The sequence below is a fragment of the Coturnix japonica genome, chromosome 7, assembly GCF_001577835.2.
Source record: "Coturnix japonica isolate 7356 chromosome 7, Coturnix japonica 2.1, whole genome shotgun sequence".
Classification (NCBI taxonomy): Eukaryota; Metazoa; Chordata; class Aves; order Galliformes; family Phasianidae; genus Coturnix; species Coturnix japonica.
In genome coordinates this window covers 15567608-15587569 of record NC_029522.1, presented here as the reverse complement: position 1 = coordinate 15587569, position 19962 = coordinate 15567608, and the positions used below count along the sequence as shown (strand labels likewise).

The window sequence follows — 19962 nt, the reverse complement described above, 5'->3', positions numbered from 1 at the left end:
GTACCAGTTTTCATAGGTAGCAGTTGTTGAGAGCCTGGTTTAGATTCTGTGACAGGGAGCCCAGATGCCATTGCAGAAGAAACATAGCTCTATATCTGCCTGCAGCGCGCCCTATGCTGTGTGCTGCCTGGTGCCGAGCCCTGGCTCCCAGTGCTGTGCACACATGCTGTCAGTTCCAGAAGGTGTTGTTGCCTTTGCATCTGCTGGGAAAGGATGTGCAGGTTACCAGGTTCATCTCTTTCCTCCATGCGCTGTAGAATCAAACTCTGAAACAATGAGAAACAAACCGTATTTCCTGTAGTGAGTTCTTTCCACAGTAATTTCATCTTCATCTAGGAAGTACTTGCACAAAGTTTTATGGATAACCACAGACACTGTATACATTTCCTCTTTGCAGATACACCCTCAGGCTATTTAGAAACCTTCCTGTGCATCACTATACTCAGACACTTTCTCCTAGTTTTTAAGAATTGTTCTTTCCATCCACATGCATGTGTTATAAGCCCAAGGAACCCCTAAGAAATTTTTGAACAGTATGTGTGTATACAGAGATAATAAGATGAATCTGCTCATGAAAGTACTGAGAGGTTTTAACCATGTTTGTGTTGAAGACAAGAGTGCATGTTTACATATGTGTTGACAATTTGTACTAATTCAAGATGTTTCCAACACAGTCCTTTCTGGGAGGCTGAGGGACTTCAGCTCCAGACACACCATGGTGCTTTGGAGAATCCACTTACTGACATTTTGCAGGCAGAATATATGCACTGCTGCCAGTGGTGCCGCGCTGCACTGGTTCTTATTACAGTGTTCCTCTATTTGGAATGAAGCTATTCAACGTAGAGTCCGCAGAGTTTACAGAACATTTGATACACAGAATCTTAAACCTAGATTGATTCTAGCAGGGACTTATTCAAGTGAAATGGCATCGCTTAGCAGGATATTTGGCAAACTTTTCCTTTTTAAATTGAAAGATAAATTCAGATTACATATTACAGACAGATTTGCAGCTGCCTGCATTTGAGCACTGCTGATATGTACTACTAATTATTTTTACTATGCCAGAATTTATTCTTAGTGTCTCAAACTGCAGATAGATCTCCTTTTCTGGATTTAGTTGTGCTTAGGGAAGAGCTTATCACTGCAAACCTATCCTGGTTGCTTTTCATCCTTATTTCCCCTCATATCCACTAACAAGGCACTCCCTAACCTACTCTAGTCACAATAATGTGGAGTAGTTTTAGCATTTCAGCTTATCTTCATTAATCTTGCTTGGCTGCCCCTAATCTGACATGGGAGAATTTGTATGAGCAGCTCTGCCAGAAGATCTGAGGGTGCAGCAGTCTCCAACAGGCAGATTGTCAGGTGGGGAGAGTTTTATTCGTATGCTTAGTGGTCACACAGGGCAGACACAAGTGTGGCCCAGATCTAAAGGAGTCACATCCTCAATATGTCGTCTGGTGAAACAGAGGGACAGAAAGAATAGAGTTGATGTGCCATTTACAGAATCAGACAGTAGCATATGATGATTATACTGATTTTATGTATAGCAGAAGTTGCCTCAGAAGAGCTAAGTGTCAGCAGTTAATTAAAATTCTCAAATCATCTGAGAAATGTAGTTTAAATCGTGTGGAAGCTTTCTTGGAAAACTGCAAAAGAGGCAGAGATTGAGATTCCAAAATCAGATTTTGGGCATTAGCTATGGAAAACTGTGAGTTATTTCAAGTTATTTGCAGGAACCTTGCAAGACACAGATTTGTGTGGGTTTATTTTCTGTCTTCCCTCCCATGCAGTGCAGTCACAGTCAAGGGGCTGCATGAGCTGCTCCTGTCAGAGCTTGACTATGCCTATTCCTGCATATGGTGTACTGAATCTTCCATTATAGTTACATTTTCCATCTTTTCTGACTGGTAACAACAACTCTCCATTGTATTAGGCATAAGGGATGACCTAGAACCCCTGCTGCCCCAGACCTCATTAATAATGCTGGTAGCAAATAGTAGTTCTTTGCCTGAAGCATCCTAAAATGTTCCAGAATATATGAGTACTTCTTAGAAGCCGTACACAGCAAGAAATCATTGACACACAGGCATCTCTAGACAGCTGATCTTCTCTTTAAAAAGACTCAGTGCCCTTGTAAACTGCAAGGAAGATCTTCTAGGGACAGCCTCCAGCATTCATAGCTGTTTTCAGAAGCTGTCAACAAGTTCTTCTCAAATGGGATTGTAAAGCAGTTGCTTCCACTGGTATTTCTGGGGTCTGAGTTGAGCCCAGATCCAGTACTGTCCTTCTGGATGGGAAGAAACTTCAAAGACTCCTTTAATGTCCTTACAGATGCTGGCACACAGTGAAGTAGGAGCAGGAGGTTGTTTTAGGAGAGAAAGGAAAGGAGTCTCACAGTGTGGTGAATTTATCCCACAGCAGAGTAGTGGTGCGTTGCTGGTCAGGGCTGCAAGGGTCCTGTCAGATTTATGTTGGGTGCCTGGGCTCAGGTCCCTTCATGTTGTCTTGTGTACTTCTGTTCCCACTGATGTTTCCAACTTAAAACTTTGTGTTTCAGCTGTAAAGAATACAAAAATCTGAATTCCTTTTTCGCTATTATTATGGGACTGAGTAATGTTGCTGTGAGCCGCCTTTCACTGACATGGGAGGTAAGTCTGAACTGCAGCCCAATTCCAAGAAGTTTGACTGGTATTTCTGCTTTTAGTTAGCAAAAATTTCTTAGGCCTTTATTATTGGAAATACTAGGTCTAATAATTCAGGTCCTGAGCAGCAGCCTTTAGCTTAGGCTGATAATTCTTATTGGTAAGGCAGTATACCTGTAGATGTGCTCAGTGCTCATAAGCAGTTAACAAGTGTGACAGCACCAGCTTTATTAACTAAATTGCCCAACAGGATAAGCAATGCAGCCTCTTACATCAGCCCATCCCCTCAGTGACTTTACTAGCCATTTGTTGAGATCACTTGCACGCTGTTCTCTAAAATCCATCCTCTATTTGTACATATTATTTTCTGATCTCTATATGGACTCTGTTATCCTAATAACATATGGGTTCTGTTTTGCTCTCTGGTATGTCCCCTTTATTACTGTCAGTTTAGCCTTCCCTCTCAGAGCTTCCACTTGTTTCTGTGGCTTTGTTCTTTTCTTTGTGATCATGCAGAAAGGGCACAGTGTCCAGCAGGATGAGGCAGTAAACATGTATAAACACTAGGAACATTCTGGTTGTCAAAAGTAGTGCAGATTTGAATGTGCATGTATTTCCTTCATTAGAAATGGAAATAGTTGGTATGATCCAACTGAGACTAGAATTTGAACACCCGAACTCCTCTTTCAGACCACTTCTTTAGGCTTATATGTCTGAGAGAGCAGCAGCCCAATCTGCAGTAGTATGTGTTACAAGTGGTGTACGATCAGCAATGCAATCAAAGATCTGCAGATCACTTTCACAAAGTGATGACCTTTCATTTATGGGTAGAGAGAGGAATAGTTGGGAGAGATAAGGCAGTACAGACACTGTATGAAGACAAAAAAGGTACCTGGAGTTACCTCAGCAATCTGCAGTGGATGCAGGTTCTGAGCTGTGGGGGTCGCGTCATCTGTTAGTGTTAGTGAACCTGAGATCAGGAAATGTTATCACACTGGTTGTGTGGGGCAGTCAGTCAGTTTGCCAGGAGAATCTCTGCAGCTTGATTTTTAAACCTTAAATGTGTATAGATTATGCTAAAAACCAAACATCTAAAGCCCTGATTTTTGCAGTATTGTCACGCATTTACATCAGTTGCACGCACAAATTAGATATTTGCAGGTGCAAATGTCCAATTATACCACTTATTTCACAAATACCTAATCTGCATGCATATGCAAACTAGGCAGACAGTTGTTCACACACATCATTAAAAATTAAGCCCTTGCTGTGGCACACTGTAAATATCTTGGTAGGGCACACACTCCAAATGCAGAAAGTATTGAAAAAAATAATCCCTGCACTATAAAGTCTCTTAATTTTTAATGTTGCTCCCTGCCAATATTGGTTTATCAAAACAAGAAAGCTGATATCGTCTGAGTGTGCATAAAAAGTTGCTCTGAATAATTTATAACACATTTTATTGTCTTCATAGAAAAATATCATTTAATATGTTAAAAACAGTATGAGAGGGAAAAATATTTACTAACACCCATTTCATCCTATTTGCTGTGCAACCAACTGGCCATATTTACAAGCATAGGTATTGTGGGTTAAAAACTGTTCATTAACTTATAGGCTAGAAAGCACTAGAGGCCACTGGGCACATCAAGAATGCTGTTGTATTGACCAGAAAGCCTTCTGGAAGTGCCTGGGGATGGACTTGAATGTTGTGAGGGCAGTTCCTTGTAGGTGTGAATACTGAAGCTGAGCCACCCCTTCACAGGCCGTGTTTAATTTATATTTTGAGATAGACTGTAGTGGGGGACGTCCTGGAGCCACTCACTTAACTTTCACTTCCGTTCTGAATTCAGTGATTGCAATGTAAACCAATCAAAAATCTGAATCTAAACATCCCATGGGAGTACACTGAAGTTGGGATTTAGATCAGGATGCAGGTTTCCATGGCTGGTCCCGACTCTATTTATAATCTGGTTGCTAGGAGACATGTTGTATTTTAGATTAGCACATTGTTAGAAATATCTGGCAAAAAGAGCACTTTCCTGACTTAGGGCATTGTAGATGGAACTAGCATTTACAGTAAAATTGCCATACAAATTGGATTTAATTAAGTTGTGTTATTTTTGTTTTTATTAACAGAAACTTCCAAGCAAGTTCAAGAAGATCTATGCAGAATTTGAAAGCTTAATGGTGAATAGCAATAGATCCCTTATTCTGTGCACAATCTGAGCTAATTCAGTTTCTGAGTAACTGATTTGAATTCCTTGATTCAGAACATTTTATGTGCCCTTGTTTGACTTTAAGAAGTTTATGATCCCATTTTAGAGCTGCTAAAACAAGTATGTATGACTAATAAATTATACTCTTAGGAGCATACTCTGAGATAACGTATGTATCACTCAAAGTTAATCTGGGAAACTCAGAAAAGCTTTATTGCATGTTTTCCGATAGCACATATGGGAAATTATATTTTACAACCTGAATTTTTCCAGGCAATACATTTAATGTTACAGCATATGCAGTATTGCCTCTGCAACTGCAACGAAGGAGGTAAAACGTTTGGTCCTTTTATAAACAATTTTTTTGTAATCACCTCTTACCTTGCTATTTGGCATAAGAAATGATTGTGTCTGGCGTGTAAATTGAATGGGAAATTGATAAAAGGCTTAGCTTGCAGATGCACTTTTAAAGCCACAAGAGAAAGTGATGATTTTAATAAATGCCATGGCATCTAAATGAATGCATACAGTGTCTTAATACATGTAATAATACATATTACTAATTATTTGATTTTTTTCTTAAGGATCCATCAAGAAACCATAGGGCCTACAGACTAACTGTAGCTAAATTGGATCCTCCAATAATTCCTTTCATGCCTCTACTTATAAAAGGTAAGCTTGTATGCTACCAGAATTATTAACTTGAAAGCTATTTGTCAAATATTTGAAGAGCCAGAGTAAAAGGCAGCAAAGAAAAGCAAAAATCAATCTCAGTGTGGGGTATGATCTTTTTCCATTATAGAAAGTGTGACACAGAGTCAGGAAAAACTGCTTTGGTGCATCTGAATATTATACCTCAATTTTACTAGCTTCAGAAATGCTGTAAATGAAAGCCTAAATGTTTTACTTTTATAGCTGCTTTGATTGTTGTAAGGAATAGATAAAATGTTCTGTTGATTTGTATGCCACGATTCAGTTATGGACTTTAATGTGTCTTTTATTCCCATACAGACATGACGTTTACTCATGAGGGAAATAAGACGCTCACTGACAACCTAGTAAACTTCGAGAAGATGGTATGTATTACATTTTTGAAATGATGGTTGTGGGTTGAAAATTAAAGAAAAAAAGCCTTCTTATTCATCTCCTGAAGACTGAATTTCACACCAATGACTTCTAGGGCCAGAGAAAGGGAATGCAGCACCTAGCGCTGGCAACAAGAGTGCATTGTGCTCACAGCCTGCACCCTCTGCCTTTCTGGAAAACCTCATGGAGGTAGAAAAGAAACTGCCCAGTGAGCCATGCACAGCCAGAATGTTTCCTAGGAGAGGCAGCAGCAGTGATAGGAAGCAGAGCTGTTAGAGATGGCTTTTAACAGCCAGTTTGAGACCATGCTGTGATTTAACTGCTGTTCCTTCAAACAAGACTGAACTGCCTCAGGCTGGGGCAGTTTTGCATTGCTCCTCAGAGAGTGAAAGGACCTTTAATACAGAACGTGCACATCTTATTTCCACTTTAACAAGTGGAAAGAGTGTTCTATGACTTGCTTGCTTTCATATTGGAAACAAATCAGTGACAATAGGTTTGATTATTATTTCTTTTTAATTTTTTTATTTAATTCTGCACCCAAGCTCTCATCATTTCATCCCATAGGAGAGATCTTGACTGAAACTCAAGTTTCTCAGTAGTGAGAAGAAATTTTCTTGGCTACTAAGGCCACATTCTCAGTTAATGTGATTAATGACACTCAGATGGGAGTTCCCAGGGTTATCCATGCTCAACTATAAGCAACCACACTGCAAAACCAAACCTTGACTTTCTGTGTCTGCAGTTAAGCTCCATTCAGCAGTGCTAAAACATATATACTGTGGTACCCATGCCTACTTGTTCTAAGTACTACAGTAACCACATCCACTGCACTCCAGAGGAGCATCTTGAGCTGTGATCTTTTTCTGAAGGGGAAAAAAAATGAGAACTTTGAGCTCTTTAGAAAGCTTCATGGAAAAGTGATTATCAGTGAGTAAATTCTTCTCATAAGATATAACTCTCTGGTTCCAGAACAGTCCTAGAGTGGAAATACCATTCTACTTAGCTGAGACTCTCATGTGTGTAAATGGTTGTACTAATGCCTGCGTAAGGGCCTGACCTCACTTTTCAGTAATGAAATATGTAATTGCATATGCAGACTCTGTTAACAATTCTTTCCTGAGGCCCTGAGCTTTTCTGCCTGGGGAAAATGAATTTTTCCTAGACTGCCTATTCTTGTTAGACAGATAAATACAACTAAGTGCAGATGATAAGTATTTGTGGTAATACAAAGGGATCTCAAATTTGACTGGAGCACTGCCAAACTATGGAGATAATAACTGTATTGTTAAAACCATCTAAGTCATTGGTTCTCTACCTTGTTTGGCCTAATTGCATGTCCCAGGGCAAAGAGTGAAACTTGTAAGCTTAAACTGACCTATATGAAGGCTGCTGCAGATCTGCCCTTTTCACCCATATCTGCACATACCTTTATCTTCAGAGTAGAACCAGAAACAAACCAGAACATGTTTTCCTAGTAACACCCAAATGTTTGATACAAAATTTTATACAGAACGAATATAGTATTATCTGTTTTGATCAGTAATCTGAGCTTCAACTATTTCACTTAGGAGAGGAAACTGAAGTTCAGTTATTTTATTTTTTATGCCATTGATAAAAATCAAAACATCTCATGTTCCTCCACATAAGAGGGCGAGGAATGTTCTCCTTGCTCAGACCTCTAAGCCTTTCTTTAGTTAGTACTCTATCTAAAGGCTCTTTCTTCTTTTTCTCCTGGCCTTATTACAGGTGTATATTTTGTGTTTTTAATGCTCCTTACTGGCTACTCTGCATGTGCCTACTGCTTCTCCCTACACTTAGCTCTTCAAAACAGCATGTATTTGGATTCCACTGATGTAACTCATTCAAACCCTAATGTGAGCCTGGCAGTTTTTAGATTTTTATGTGTGCCATCAGGTCCAGAAAACAAACAAACAAACAAAAAAAAACACCTATGGTAAAACTACTGCCTATTTATGTTAAGCTTACAACAGTCATATCCACAAACTGCCACAATTGCCAGATATTAACTAGTGAAAACAAGACAAGACCACTCAGCCATATAACTCTCAGATAAAGTGTGCTCTCTTTAACAAGCATAAACTCAGAGTAGTTATGTGATATTATTCTGCTCATTTCCAGAGAAAAGTAGAAACCAGATTTCATCACAGGAATCATGACCTGCTATTTGTCGTTTCTGCATGTTTGTTGTAGTGCGTGGTATTCTGCTCCAAATGGAGATATCTCTAAATATTCCTAGGAACTATTCTATTACTGAGCCATCTAAAACATCTTCATTCTTTGCAAAACAGTTTCCCTTGATCTTAACTCTGATGCTTGCTTAAATTTTGAATAAAAATGTCCAGGTAGTTCTCACTGGTGGTGCCATTTTCTGCTGTAGGAGATGGGTCCCTCCATCTCTCATGTAAGCAGTGATGAAACTGAGAACAGCCGCTGGCATTGTATCTGCATTCTCACCACAGAGCTCTGATCCCAACAGCTGATGTGTTGCTGACAACTTTATTCCTGTAACTAGCAGCCAAAAGTAGAAGTTTGATCTGGTGGCATCCTTCAGCTGAAACTGAAGCTTCCTTTAAATCTTTTATGTTTCCTGATGTTCCTGCCGTTGTTTATATTAAACGATGCATCTTGAAACATGCAGGAGCTGTCAGGCAGTGTGTGAGCCAGGAATTCTATGAGTGCCAGAAAGTGCGAGGCCTGATTTCCTCAGAGTTTTTGTACCATGATTGTTTGAGCTCTGCTCAGAGCCTTCCTCGTGGCTGGGGCTTGTGTGCTTTCTTCATGGCTGGGGAATTCTGCATGAATAGGCTTTTGTCATAACATAGGAACTTATGGCCTTTTCCCTAAAGGAGACGGAAGAGGCCCTTTACATGGTCCTTCTCCACAGCTGTGTGTTTTCACAGAAAATTGGTAGGAACTTCCTTACGATGGAAATGTTGGGCTTTTTCTCAAATTTGACAAAATTATTCAGAAAAGGGGAAAACATTGATGTTAAACATGTAAGCCTAATTTGTTTGTTTGTTTTCAGAAAGTCAGATTAGAAGGGAAAGGAACCAAGTCTAATTTTTTTTTTTTTTTGCTGTACTTCTTTGTGAATAACTCTTTTCAGAGGTGCAGTGGCAATACTGTGGTATTACAGTGTTGAGGGGCCATTGCTCCAAAGAGCATCACCAAGTTTTACCTGCTGCTATCTTTGTGACTACCTGCTCTTTCTTCCTGTTCCCTGTGTGCTGATCCCCACGGAAGTCTCTAATGTGGGGGAGGCTGTGAGGAACAGAAGATAAGGAAGGTAAACCAGGGAAGAGAATGCCACGTGTGATAGAGGCACAGTTATGTGCAAACAGGGAAGTTTGTAAGCTGACCCAGGTAGTCTGTATGTGATGTGGGCAAAAGCAGTATTTAATGTGTCAAAAATATGTATGCTCTTGGTATTTGCTATGTTTTTTGCCATGCCACTTTGTTTCATGAAGCAAGGAAGCAGGGAGATGGAAGAAATGAGAATTTGCCCCTAAAATCCAGCCTGAAACCCAATACTTACACTTCTGTAAGTAAGCAGACAGAATAAATTACTGCTATTAGTAGTGCAAGTGTTTTGTAAAAGGTTTGTCTTCAGTACCAAAAAAGACATTATTTTAGAGCAGTATTGAAGTTCTTCTTTTCTTTTTCACTGTAAAAAGCTGATAGAGAGACAAGTATTGCTTAGATGTGCCTTCTATGTTGTCTTTGACCTTGTATGGTAAAAACTACCTGCATCTTTTCTCCATTAATAACTTGGTAGTAGCTGTTAGTTTTAAGTGGTGCCCTGTAAGATCTAAATCTGTACAAACTGAAAGGCTAGTTTTCATAGAGGACTGAGGAATGAATAGGCTTGTAAAATTTCTGAATGTTGCAGTTGTAGTTTGGCAGGTTGAGGGTATTCTGAGATCTGCAAGCAAGTGAAAGTATGACAAAAGATTGTACATAGCAAACAGTTTATGACCTGGAATACACATTTGTCTTTTAGCTCCATTAATGACCTTCTTTTCACATGAAAAAGAACCCCCCGCACCCCCCAAAAAAAGCTGTCAGTAGTATCAGTTCTTTTAAACTGTATAATATCAATAAAAGAGAGAAAACATGCAACCTGCAAGGCACTAATGTGTACATGGTAATATATTACATATAAGTCACACTGCTTTTATAACTATTTATATTTACAAACAAAACAAAACAAAAAGAAAAACAACAACACAAACAAACAAAGCAAAAACAACCATAACACTTTTCTTAAGATTATGTCTTTCCAAGGAAAGAAGGGAGAGGAAGATGAGGAAGTTAATGTGCGTGATTCTTCTCAAGGGCAGGCAATACTTCATACAGTTTATTTTCTTCTTGACTACACACTGTTTTCCACACCTTGGCTGTACAATCCTGCACTCTCACTGCCACTACTGAATTTTGCATTCATAGAGAGAGGGAAGATGAAGTTATTGAGGAACTTTACTGATGCCATTTCTCAAATCATCAGACAGCCTGAACTTTCCCTGGCACAATCTCCACATAGAATGACTGTGCAGCATCTCAGAAATGGCACCTGTAGAGGGAGCAGAAGTCACAAAAGAGCTCTGAAACCGCTGACCTGCCATGACAGCAAAAGGCAGTGCCATGATGCTGGTCACTGATTCCTCTTTTTGTCAAAGTTCTTCACCCTTCAGGTGTGAAATGAGGATTAGAGAATCTGTGCATATTGGTTTTCGGGTTTTGTGGAGATGAACAAAAGGGAATTCTCACTCTGATCCTTATGCAAAAAAGGGCAAACATTCTTTCATTTTTTGGAACATAAAGATTATGCAAAAAGTATGTGACTAAAGCCCTTACTAGTTCTATGGCATATATGAATATGTATAACATTTAAAAACCTCAGTTTGGAATGGATTAGAAGATAATGCGCTGGCCTGCTGCCACTACTTCAGACTGCATAAAACTTGAAAGGATATTGTTGTTGTATATATAGCATGCTGGTAGCTGGTAGTTGCAGTTGCTTGTTATATTATGCAGTTGATTTATTTCAGAAAGATCCATATTTAGTCTTGTATGGCTTTTTGATAATAGTCTTTCTTAGCACAGTGAGTAAACACAAGTTCATTTTTGCAGCCAGTGACTAGAGGTAATCCTCTGAAGAGAAAAAAAAGAGCTGGCAATTAAACTTCTATTTGGCCATTTTCTCCCTGTTTCCAGTTTTCTTGCATCAGAAGAAGAGAATCCAACTTATCTGCACGATTCAGAAAGGGAAATTCACATCATGTGCTGTTTTTCTGTCCAATTTACACCTTCCAAAGAGGAACTAGTTTGGGTTTATATTGGATAGTGAAACAGCTCTTGCAAAAAGCAATGTGAAAGGAGATCTTGGAGGATATATAATGCTCCAGAATCTCCCTGTTTGGTTGCAGAGTTCTGGCCACAGTTCCTCTGTTTTTTCTGCAATAACACCCACTTCTTCATTCCTTTGTGTTTCATCATTTCCAGGATAGTTCTGAATGCACAGATTGAATAAGATTATCCCCGGGAACAACTCCTTAAAATTAAAACTTTCAGCCAACTGAAGGAGACCGGGCAGTTCAAAACTTAACCAGAAGTCAGAAGAGTTCATTGTCATTTCTGTTTTCCTTGCCAGACCATATTGTGGATGTTTCTCACATAAAGGAAACAAAGAGTAAAATTATTTCACAGAACAGTCTTTTTGATAAATGTAAGTTTAGAAAGGAGAAACTTGATGACAAGCTAACAAAAAACTGAGCACACAGCCTAGCTCCAAAGCCCATTATTAACTGAGGCTTCAAAACCTAAAACTTTCCCAGTATTAACTAATAGGGTATCTATAGACAACCCAACCAGAAAGCACATCAAGCAACACCAGAAATCTTCATGAGGATTAATTATACTTAGAAAAGCTCCCATTTATGTTAGATGCTCTTGATACTTTATCAGGTTGGCTGGTCCAATCCAACTTCATGATCTTTCCTTTAAGCAGTTACTTTGGATAAGTGGTTTTTGAAATAATACGTGTCAAAATAACAGCAACACATAAGACTCAGAGCAAAATATGAAAGCACAGAGTTATGAAACATTCATGTTTTCATGTTCATGTTGTTTTGATTTTTTTTGATTGGGTTAGACTTGAAGAACCAACACAGTAATATGCAGCGCGTTCCGTCTCAATCCAGTATTATAAAGGGTGCTTATCCTTGAGTATTTAAGAGGATCCATCAAAGTGAATGGGGCTTATTCACACGCTTAATGCTAACCACATATGGGAATGTTTGCAAGATAAGTAAGTGCCTTAGAAAATCTGTTTAGTAATAATGGCTTGAAGAAGTATGAAAATTAACATACTATGAAAGTGACTCTTACTTGAAATCTACTTATTTTCCACACATGAATCCATATGACTTTAGAAGCAATGTAAGCAGGCTCATATCCAGATTCCCATGATCTTTCATAAATGTGTGTTAAAAAGTATTTTTTGCATCAGTTTCAGACTGCCAGCATTTCATCTGATTACAAAATGCATAATTACAAAATGCATAATTACAAAATGCATAATAATATGCAGTATGTATCTGTAAGCATTTCTAATGGTGACCACCAGCCACACATTTTGGATCTTGACAATGCATTAAAATGTCAAAGATAATTCATCTGGTATGTGTGGAAGGAATGTTTTACTTATGTGTTTCTCATTCTTGGAATGATACTGATATTTATTTAACCACTTTCACCTAAGATAATAATTTTGCATCAGTTCTGAGAATCATACAGGTTTAACTGTTTGCTAGTAACAAATATATCATTTTGTTGCGTAAGAACTTGTGAATCTCACACAATTTCAAGTAGGTATGAAGCAGCCTTGTGAGAGTGGGCTATGTTAAAGCATGAAACTATGTTGTAATTATTGGACCATGTTAAAGTGCTGGAGCAAACACTAGACTCTGGTGGTTAGCTTTTCCCCATTCTGCTAAACTTTATTTAAGCAAAAGATATTAAAATAAAGATTCAAAAAAGAACAACAACAACAACAACAACAAAAACAAAAACAAACAAAAAAAAAAACAAAAAAAAACCCACCCCAAACAACAGTGAATGAATAGAAGTTTCTAGCTAAGGAAATTCAGTGCTGAAGTTTCAATTTATTTAAGATTGTGAAGAATAATTCTAGCCAGTACTGGTGGATGGTGCCGTTACTTACAAAAGTCAGTTAAAATCTTGCAGTCCAGAATTAAAGCTTAAGTGTTTTGCTTTATGACTTAGCATCATTTCTTCTTAAAAACTATTGTAAAATAGCATCTGATTTATCAGAGCAAAATATATTGAGTCACAGTTTCTTACTTGAGTGAGTGAAATGATCATACTGAAAAGCAAGCACAGCCAAAGAGGACTGAAGTGAATTCTGCTTTTTTTGTGAATTGCCAATAGGAGTATCCATGTATCCATCAGAAATTAATTTGCTTCTCAGTTGGATCAGATTACACTTGTGCAAGCTAACACTAATGTGTTTGCTTGATGAAACCTGCCCAGGACCACAATGCTAACCATGTCCGTTCCTACCTGTGAGCTCAGCATGCTTGAGAATTGGTGAAAGTAGCTCTCATCTGGTCATTTTTTAGTGTCATTTCCATGGAGGACTCCATTTCAAACTCAAACAGATATGATACATGAAAGCTGTTTAACTGCTGATTGTGTTCTAGAAATGTCTTTGCTGCTAGGAGCTGATGGTCTGAAAATGAAAAAGTGCACATACTCCAAGCCATTGTAGATGATATTCAATTTGCTTTTTAACATGGAAATATTGTATAAAATAAATGCATATTGAAGGAGCTGATTTTCATCCTTAGTTAAAGCATTTTGCAGCATCCAGATAAGGGAAAGGGCTTTCTGAGCTCATGTAAATTACAGTCATGCTTATTTAAAGCCTGCATAAATGCAAATCACACCCTACATATGAGAATATCAACCTTAAAATTATATTTTCATTCACAAGACTTATTTTATTGGCATATGTCTTCACACACAGGCACAGTTAGGTGCTTCGTTTTAATGATGATGAAATATGGTGCTTGTATGCTGATTGCATCCCATCTTTTCTTTCCAGCGCATGATTGCCAACACTGTCAGGACGGTGAAGTTCTGCCGAAGTCAATCTTTCAGTAAGTGTATTACAACATCTGCACAGTCAGCATTGCCACCAGCAGTTACAATTTGTGTTTAACAGAATCTAAAGTACCTGGTTTCCAATGAATCTTCCTTGTTTCACAGGGCGAACTCTCTTTCTGAAAGTTCCAATAAGCTCATTCTCCTCCATCTCTTTTCAAAGAGTGCAAAGGAGCTGAGTTCTGTGAGGTCTCTACAAAGCCCTCAAATTAGAATAGGTTGAAATAAGCCACTGGGCTCAGAAAGAGTTGAAGTGAGGTCAGCAGATGAAAGCACATAAACAAATGCAGGACACTTGCTTGCATAAGCCCTGCTTTTGTAGGAAACCAGGCCAGAAAGATGACATTATGGGTGTCATAACTGCCTAAGGTGATGAATTTAAAACTTGTTTGTCAGTATAATTATCTGAACCTGTATGGAGCCAGGTAAGATGATGGCGCTGCATGATAGCCAGACTTGCTCTGCAGGCCTTGTCCCATCTTGGACTCAATGGCACTGTGTTTCTCAATGCTTCATTTGCTTTGCCACACAGCAGTCCTCCTCTTTCTCAAATAACAGAATAGATACTCTAAAAAATACATTTTTATTCTTTTTGTCTGCTTCAAAACATAACTCTTGAATATCAAGGAAGCTTTATTTCCAGCCCAAGGTTTTTTCTGGCTGTATGTCTTTTAATTTCCATTTATTAGGCACTAGTGAGACCTCCACATATAAGTTATTGAGAAATTGAAATGGATTTTCACTATACTTGATACTACAAAATGTCAGTAGTTAGTTGTGCTATACCTAAGTCCTGTGCTTGGCATGTATTTATTTATTGGATGCTTCAGTATCTTTCTGTTGGAGAAGTTTGTTAAGTTACCTACCACATATTTCATTAAATTATAAACTGTCCACTGTGAGGCTGAAGATACTCGAATTGGGAGTTAGTGGTATTTCATATTTGTTATAGGAGTACTTACAATGCAGTTATACTAAGTACTGTAAATAGGTGGTAAACTTTGAGTCTTGAATGGGACAGCACTACAGTGTTATGGAGATTTAATGATGAGATAGAAATGGGAATATTTCATGAAAGGAGCCTTAAATCTATTATATATTTTTTGAGCACTGTGAACACTGCTGGTTCAAAAGCAAATAAGAAGCTTTAAATCATGCTAGTTAGTTATTGAAGTTATAGCTGTTGACAGGTAAGGTGATGTATAAAACCATAACCAAGAGCCATCAGTTCAAGTAGATGTAGCCACAGATAGCTGGGAGGAAAAGTTAATTTGTAGGGGCAGAAACCAGAAAGACTATCAGATATGAAGGAAAGGTTTCAAAGAGAGAGATTTCTAAATATTTTCTTTGCAACTCACCAGGATCTGGTGCTTCCTGTGACAGCTTATAATGAGTTATGCATTCTGTTCAGGCATTTGTTCATTTAAGTGTATCAATCCTACATCATTTCTCTTTCACTAGATCCTGACGCAGCCCTAGCTAATAAGAACCATCAGGATGTTCGGAGCTATGTGAGGCAATTAAATGTGATTGACAACCAGAGAACTTTATCACAGATGTCTCACCGACTAGAGCCACGTCGGGCATAAACATTTGAAGCAATGATGAGAAATGATCTTTTATCCTGTCAAGGTCACTTGTTAAGAACTTCACTTTCTCTGCGACTGCACTGCCACTACAAAAATAAGCAAAAACATATTGTAAGGTCTTAGGCAATGCACAATGTACTGCCTGTCAGAGAACTTTGACTGAGAAAGAATTTATGCACTGTAGCTGTAAGGGTGGCCATGTTGTGTACTATTAATTCATTTTAAAGTGTGGTAAATGATTTTTGTATGGATTTTAAAAAAGGGGAAGAAGAAAAATGGTGTAAAATTCACACACACACACAAAAGAAAAAAAAATAAAAGGCTTCTAACACTTCTAAGGGAGACACTGTTTTGCTCTCTAACTAAAAATATATGTTTTATAATTTCTTGCCTAGGTCAGGAAAAAACTGACATGACAGTTTTGCTTCCCCAGCTACTGCTGACCTCAATATGAGATGTAGGTAAGCATCTGATAATAGAGCAGAGGTTTGGGAGAATTGTCCAAGGTACAGTTCCATTCAGGGAATACTTAAAAAATTCCCTTTGAAATACAGCAGATACTAAGAAAAAATTCTAATATTATTCGTACTGCCTACTTCAAGCAGTGTGGCCACTTCAGAAAACTGACAGGACTGAATATATTTTGAATGATAACTAGATTAATCTGTGTTTACATTTTACTTCTTTTTTTAAACTATCAGGTTTTTACAAAATTCCACTTTGAATTAGTAATGCTGTCAAAACCTTCAATAGCATAAAGGTAGCAAAAGACTGGTTCAAAATGAGCACAATATGCACAAACAGATTTCCTGATAATAGTTTCCTGGACATCAGACCTTCAGCTATGATTAATACTGGCTGGCTAACAAGTATTTTCTGGTCTTAAGCATTTACAAATATCTAAATTTTCAGCCAATTGTTTTGCACTTTCAACAGTCTGTAAATAAATATTAATTCATTACATTCTAGAATATTTATTTATGTAATAACCACTGTACAAAAATAATTGTTTTATTTATTTTATTGAGCATGTTCTCAAGTGCAGCATTTGTCTTTATGTGCATCTCATATGTAGGAATTGTGTGACATGTGTTTTCTGTAAATAACATGCAGTACCTTATTAAACGTAATTGCCAGAAAGGTTTTGTCACTGGCCTTATTTGCACTTTCAGCTTCATTCCTGCATAAGTCCTAGTGCTGTTTGTTGGCAGGTACAGTAAATTCATTTGTATTCTGCTGGGCCTTCAGGCTAAGAAGGGCCCTGACACTCCTATGTAAAGATAGAAACCACTTATAGTGAAAACATTTAAATGAAGAAGTGTTGAATTCTTATTTTTAGTTAACTCAGAAGTTTGTCCTCACTCACAAATGTGAACGCTCTGACCTACTGACCTCGGACAAGATTTTACCTTGAGTAACACCTTGGCTGCTGCCCTCCAGAGGACCCAGAACCACAAGGTGATCTGTTTGGGGCCCTTGGTGATCAGGAGTACCTGAATGCTCCCCGGGATGGCTGTGCTATTGCTGAGCAAGCATGTGTGGGGCCTGGCAGGTGCCAAGAAAATGATAATGTTTGCATGGCCAAAGTCCTTCCTATTGTATTCACACCAGCTCTGCTCAGGGAAGCTGAATTTTATAAAACCAATTAAGCCTGATATTAGAAGCTGCAGGTATTTTCTCATGATTAAGTTTCAGAGATTCCCTTATTGATACAGACTACCTCTCAGACACAGGGTATACTTTTCTTGGAGTTGAGCAGGATGCTGTGCTGTCAGTGTACATAGAAAGATTGTATTTTTTTAATCTCTAAAAATAATTCCAACTTTTTAGTTAAATCAAAGTCTGCAAAAGCTGAGGATCACCAGGGAAACACTGATATGCTAGACTACTAGCTGTTCTGTACCTGCATTCTGCAAAGGAAAGAATTACGCAGTTAAGAAATATTCTGCAGCATGATGACATAATTTATTTTAACTTTGCTGTCTGACTAGAAGTTCAAGATGATTCAGAGGAAAACCAGCTAAAACCATAGAGACGAGTTTCTGTCTTGTTATTTCAAGTGATAAATATTTCTTATTTTCCTTTGTACTGTTCTATGAGTATACTTCTTATAGTTCTTTCAGATACAGACTCTTCCCAGAAGCAAAGCATGCATTAGAATAAACTTCAGGGATAGAATTAATTCATAAGATGTTTTTATCTTTACAATAAATTCATAACATTTCTAAGTTCATGATTATATTTGTTCCAGATTTATTCCTATTGTTTGGACTTTCATTTATTACTGTGTTAACTGGTTTATAAAGCTGCCAAGTTTCAACTTGGCTCTGCACAAGGGCTGATTCTTCATCCATTTAATGTGCTTTTATCCCCTTTATTTATTCTTTTATTCCTTAGAGCCTCTAACTGCCTCACTTATTTGTTGCCAGTCTCTATCACGTAGATACATCCCAGTGATTCAGAGATTTTATGGCACCTCTGTATCAACAAACAAATGCAGTTTACCTATCTCAATGAAACTGGTGTCTGGCATTTTTAAATTTTCCAATAAGGGCTGCTGTATAAATAACAGCTCGCTATCTGTGCATCTCACTCATTCGAGTGGCTCAGATAGTTGCTATGGCACTGATCACAGCCGACATACCTAGAGATTAAATGAATTAAGCTACCTTCTGGCTCTAGGATCTGTATGGGGCTCCTCTCATTCCTGCTGTTGACTTTACAACTGGAAAGCAGCTGTTGATCCATTGCTCTTGCTGTCTGAAGCCTCAGTGTCGCAATAGCATGAAGAATGAAAAGGAACTCCGGAAACATTGAAATGTATTAATAACTCTATTGCCTTCACTCTGCACCTGCAGCCACGAGTCACAACTCCATGCGTTGGAGCGCTCTGCTGGGTCCACGCTGGGTGAGTTGTAGCATTCTTTTTGGCCTGATTTTGGCATGTGCCAACTCACACAGCATAGGAGTGTCCAGGCATGATCTGGTGGGGCTGTTCTCATTGAAAATGGGAGACATTTGGCCTGTCTGAATTTTCCCCTTGCAGCCCATAAAGAACCTGGAGATTTCACACCGCACCCCATACTGCTTGAGCAGGTACTTATATCAGCACTTCAGACTGCACAAATGTAAAGCTGTTCAGAAAAAAGGATTATAACTTAGGGTCTCAAGAGCCAAAGAGGACTTAAAGCCAGCTCATGGCCCCAAGCTCCTGTCCCCATTTTCTTTGCTAGCAAAGTCACAGTGGTGCTTTAGAGATGGGAGGCAATCTGAGGCAGCATCCATGATCCTACTGCTGGGGACACGTAAGGTTGCAGACCCCAGAGTCTGTATGGTAAAACCTTGGGCATTTTGGAAAACATCTAACATCATCCCACAACTGATACAGCTTTTTGCAGTAAGTATGGAGCATAAAAATCTCTACTAAGAGCTACAGAATCAAAAGGGTTACAAGATTGTGCTCTCCCCTTCACAGCACATTTTCCTGTTGTAGCTTTGTTAGGATTTATTGTTTTTCTCCATGCCTAGCCCTGGTGCTGGTCAACACTATGTAAAGCCATGGAACAAAAGCTAAGTCCAGGGAGGCCAAACCCAGAGTACCAGAAGGCTATTGCTGTTCAGTAAAGGCAGGATCCAGACACTTTGTTCTAACCTGATCAGCTGTAAAGACAAGTTGCTGCCAGACAAAAGAGTTCAGACGTGTTTGTAGGACTCATGGAGGATTTTGTGTTTTTTCCTCCTAAGGAAAGTGCTGTGAAGGCACATGGCCTCAGCAGACCAAGTACAAAGAAACAGGGACAAAATAAACCCCTCTTTTCAAAGACATAGTGGCAAAACAACCTTTTAAGTGCAAGAAGTTTAAATATAATTTTAAAATCTTACAAAGTGAGTCAGAAAGAAATCAAAAGGTTTAAGCTGCAGGGATTCCAAAAGAGATGATGAATATTGCTTCCAAAAAAAAAAAAAAAAAAAAAAAAAAGTTAACAAAATGTAACGGCAGAAAATTATAAGTCTAAATTGTTAACGTAGCTTCTTAGTAAGGTCAACTGCATAATATACAGCACCTTAACCTCTTCCAGCAATTTTTAAACACCATGCAGCTTAAATAGACTACTTCTGAATTCAGCAGTATTTCTTCTGGGAGCTCTGAATGCAAATCAAGAGGTAATAGTGTAAGAAAATTAAAAGATGTGCTATTCCCATTTCATTTTTTGT

The 19962-nt window shown here is 38.4% G+C and overlaps 1 protein-coding gene across 6 annotated transcripts in view; it reads left to right on the top strand.

The window, feature by feature from the left end:
• The window catches only part of RAPGEF4 (Rap guanine nucleotide exchange factor 4), a 135775-nt gene extending 118888 nt beyond the window's left edge, over window positions 1–16887 (top strand). For all 6 annotated transcript variants that reach the window (XM_015868497.2, XM_015868498.2, XM_015868500.2 and 3 more), the window contains 6 exons: window positions 2561–2651; window positions 4785–4835; window positions 5449–5536; window positions 5876–5940; window positions 14100–14154; window positions 15620–16887. In XM_015868497.2, coding sequence (XP_015723983.1) covers window positions 2561–2651; window positions 4785–4835; window positions 5449–5536; window positions 5876–5940; window positions 14100–14154; window positions 15620–15747 — 478 coding nt within the window. In that variant the 3' untranslated portion in view covers window positions 15748–16887. The remainder of the gene's footprint in view (window positions 1–2560; window positions 2652–4784; window positions 4836–5448; window positions 5537–5875; window positions 5941–14099; window positions 14155–15619) is intronic.
• Window positions 16888–19962: the final 3075 nt, after the last annotated feature.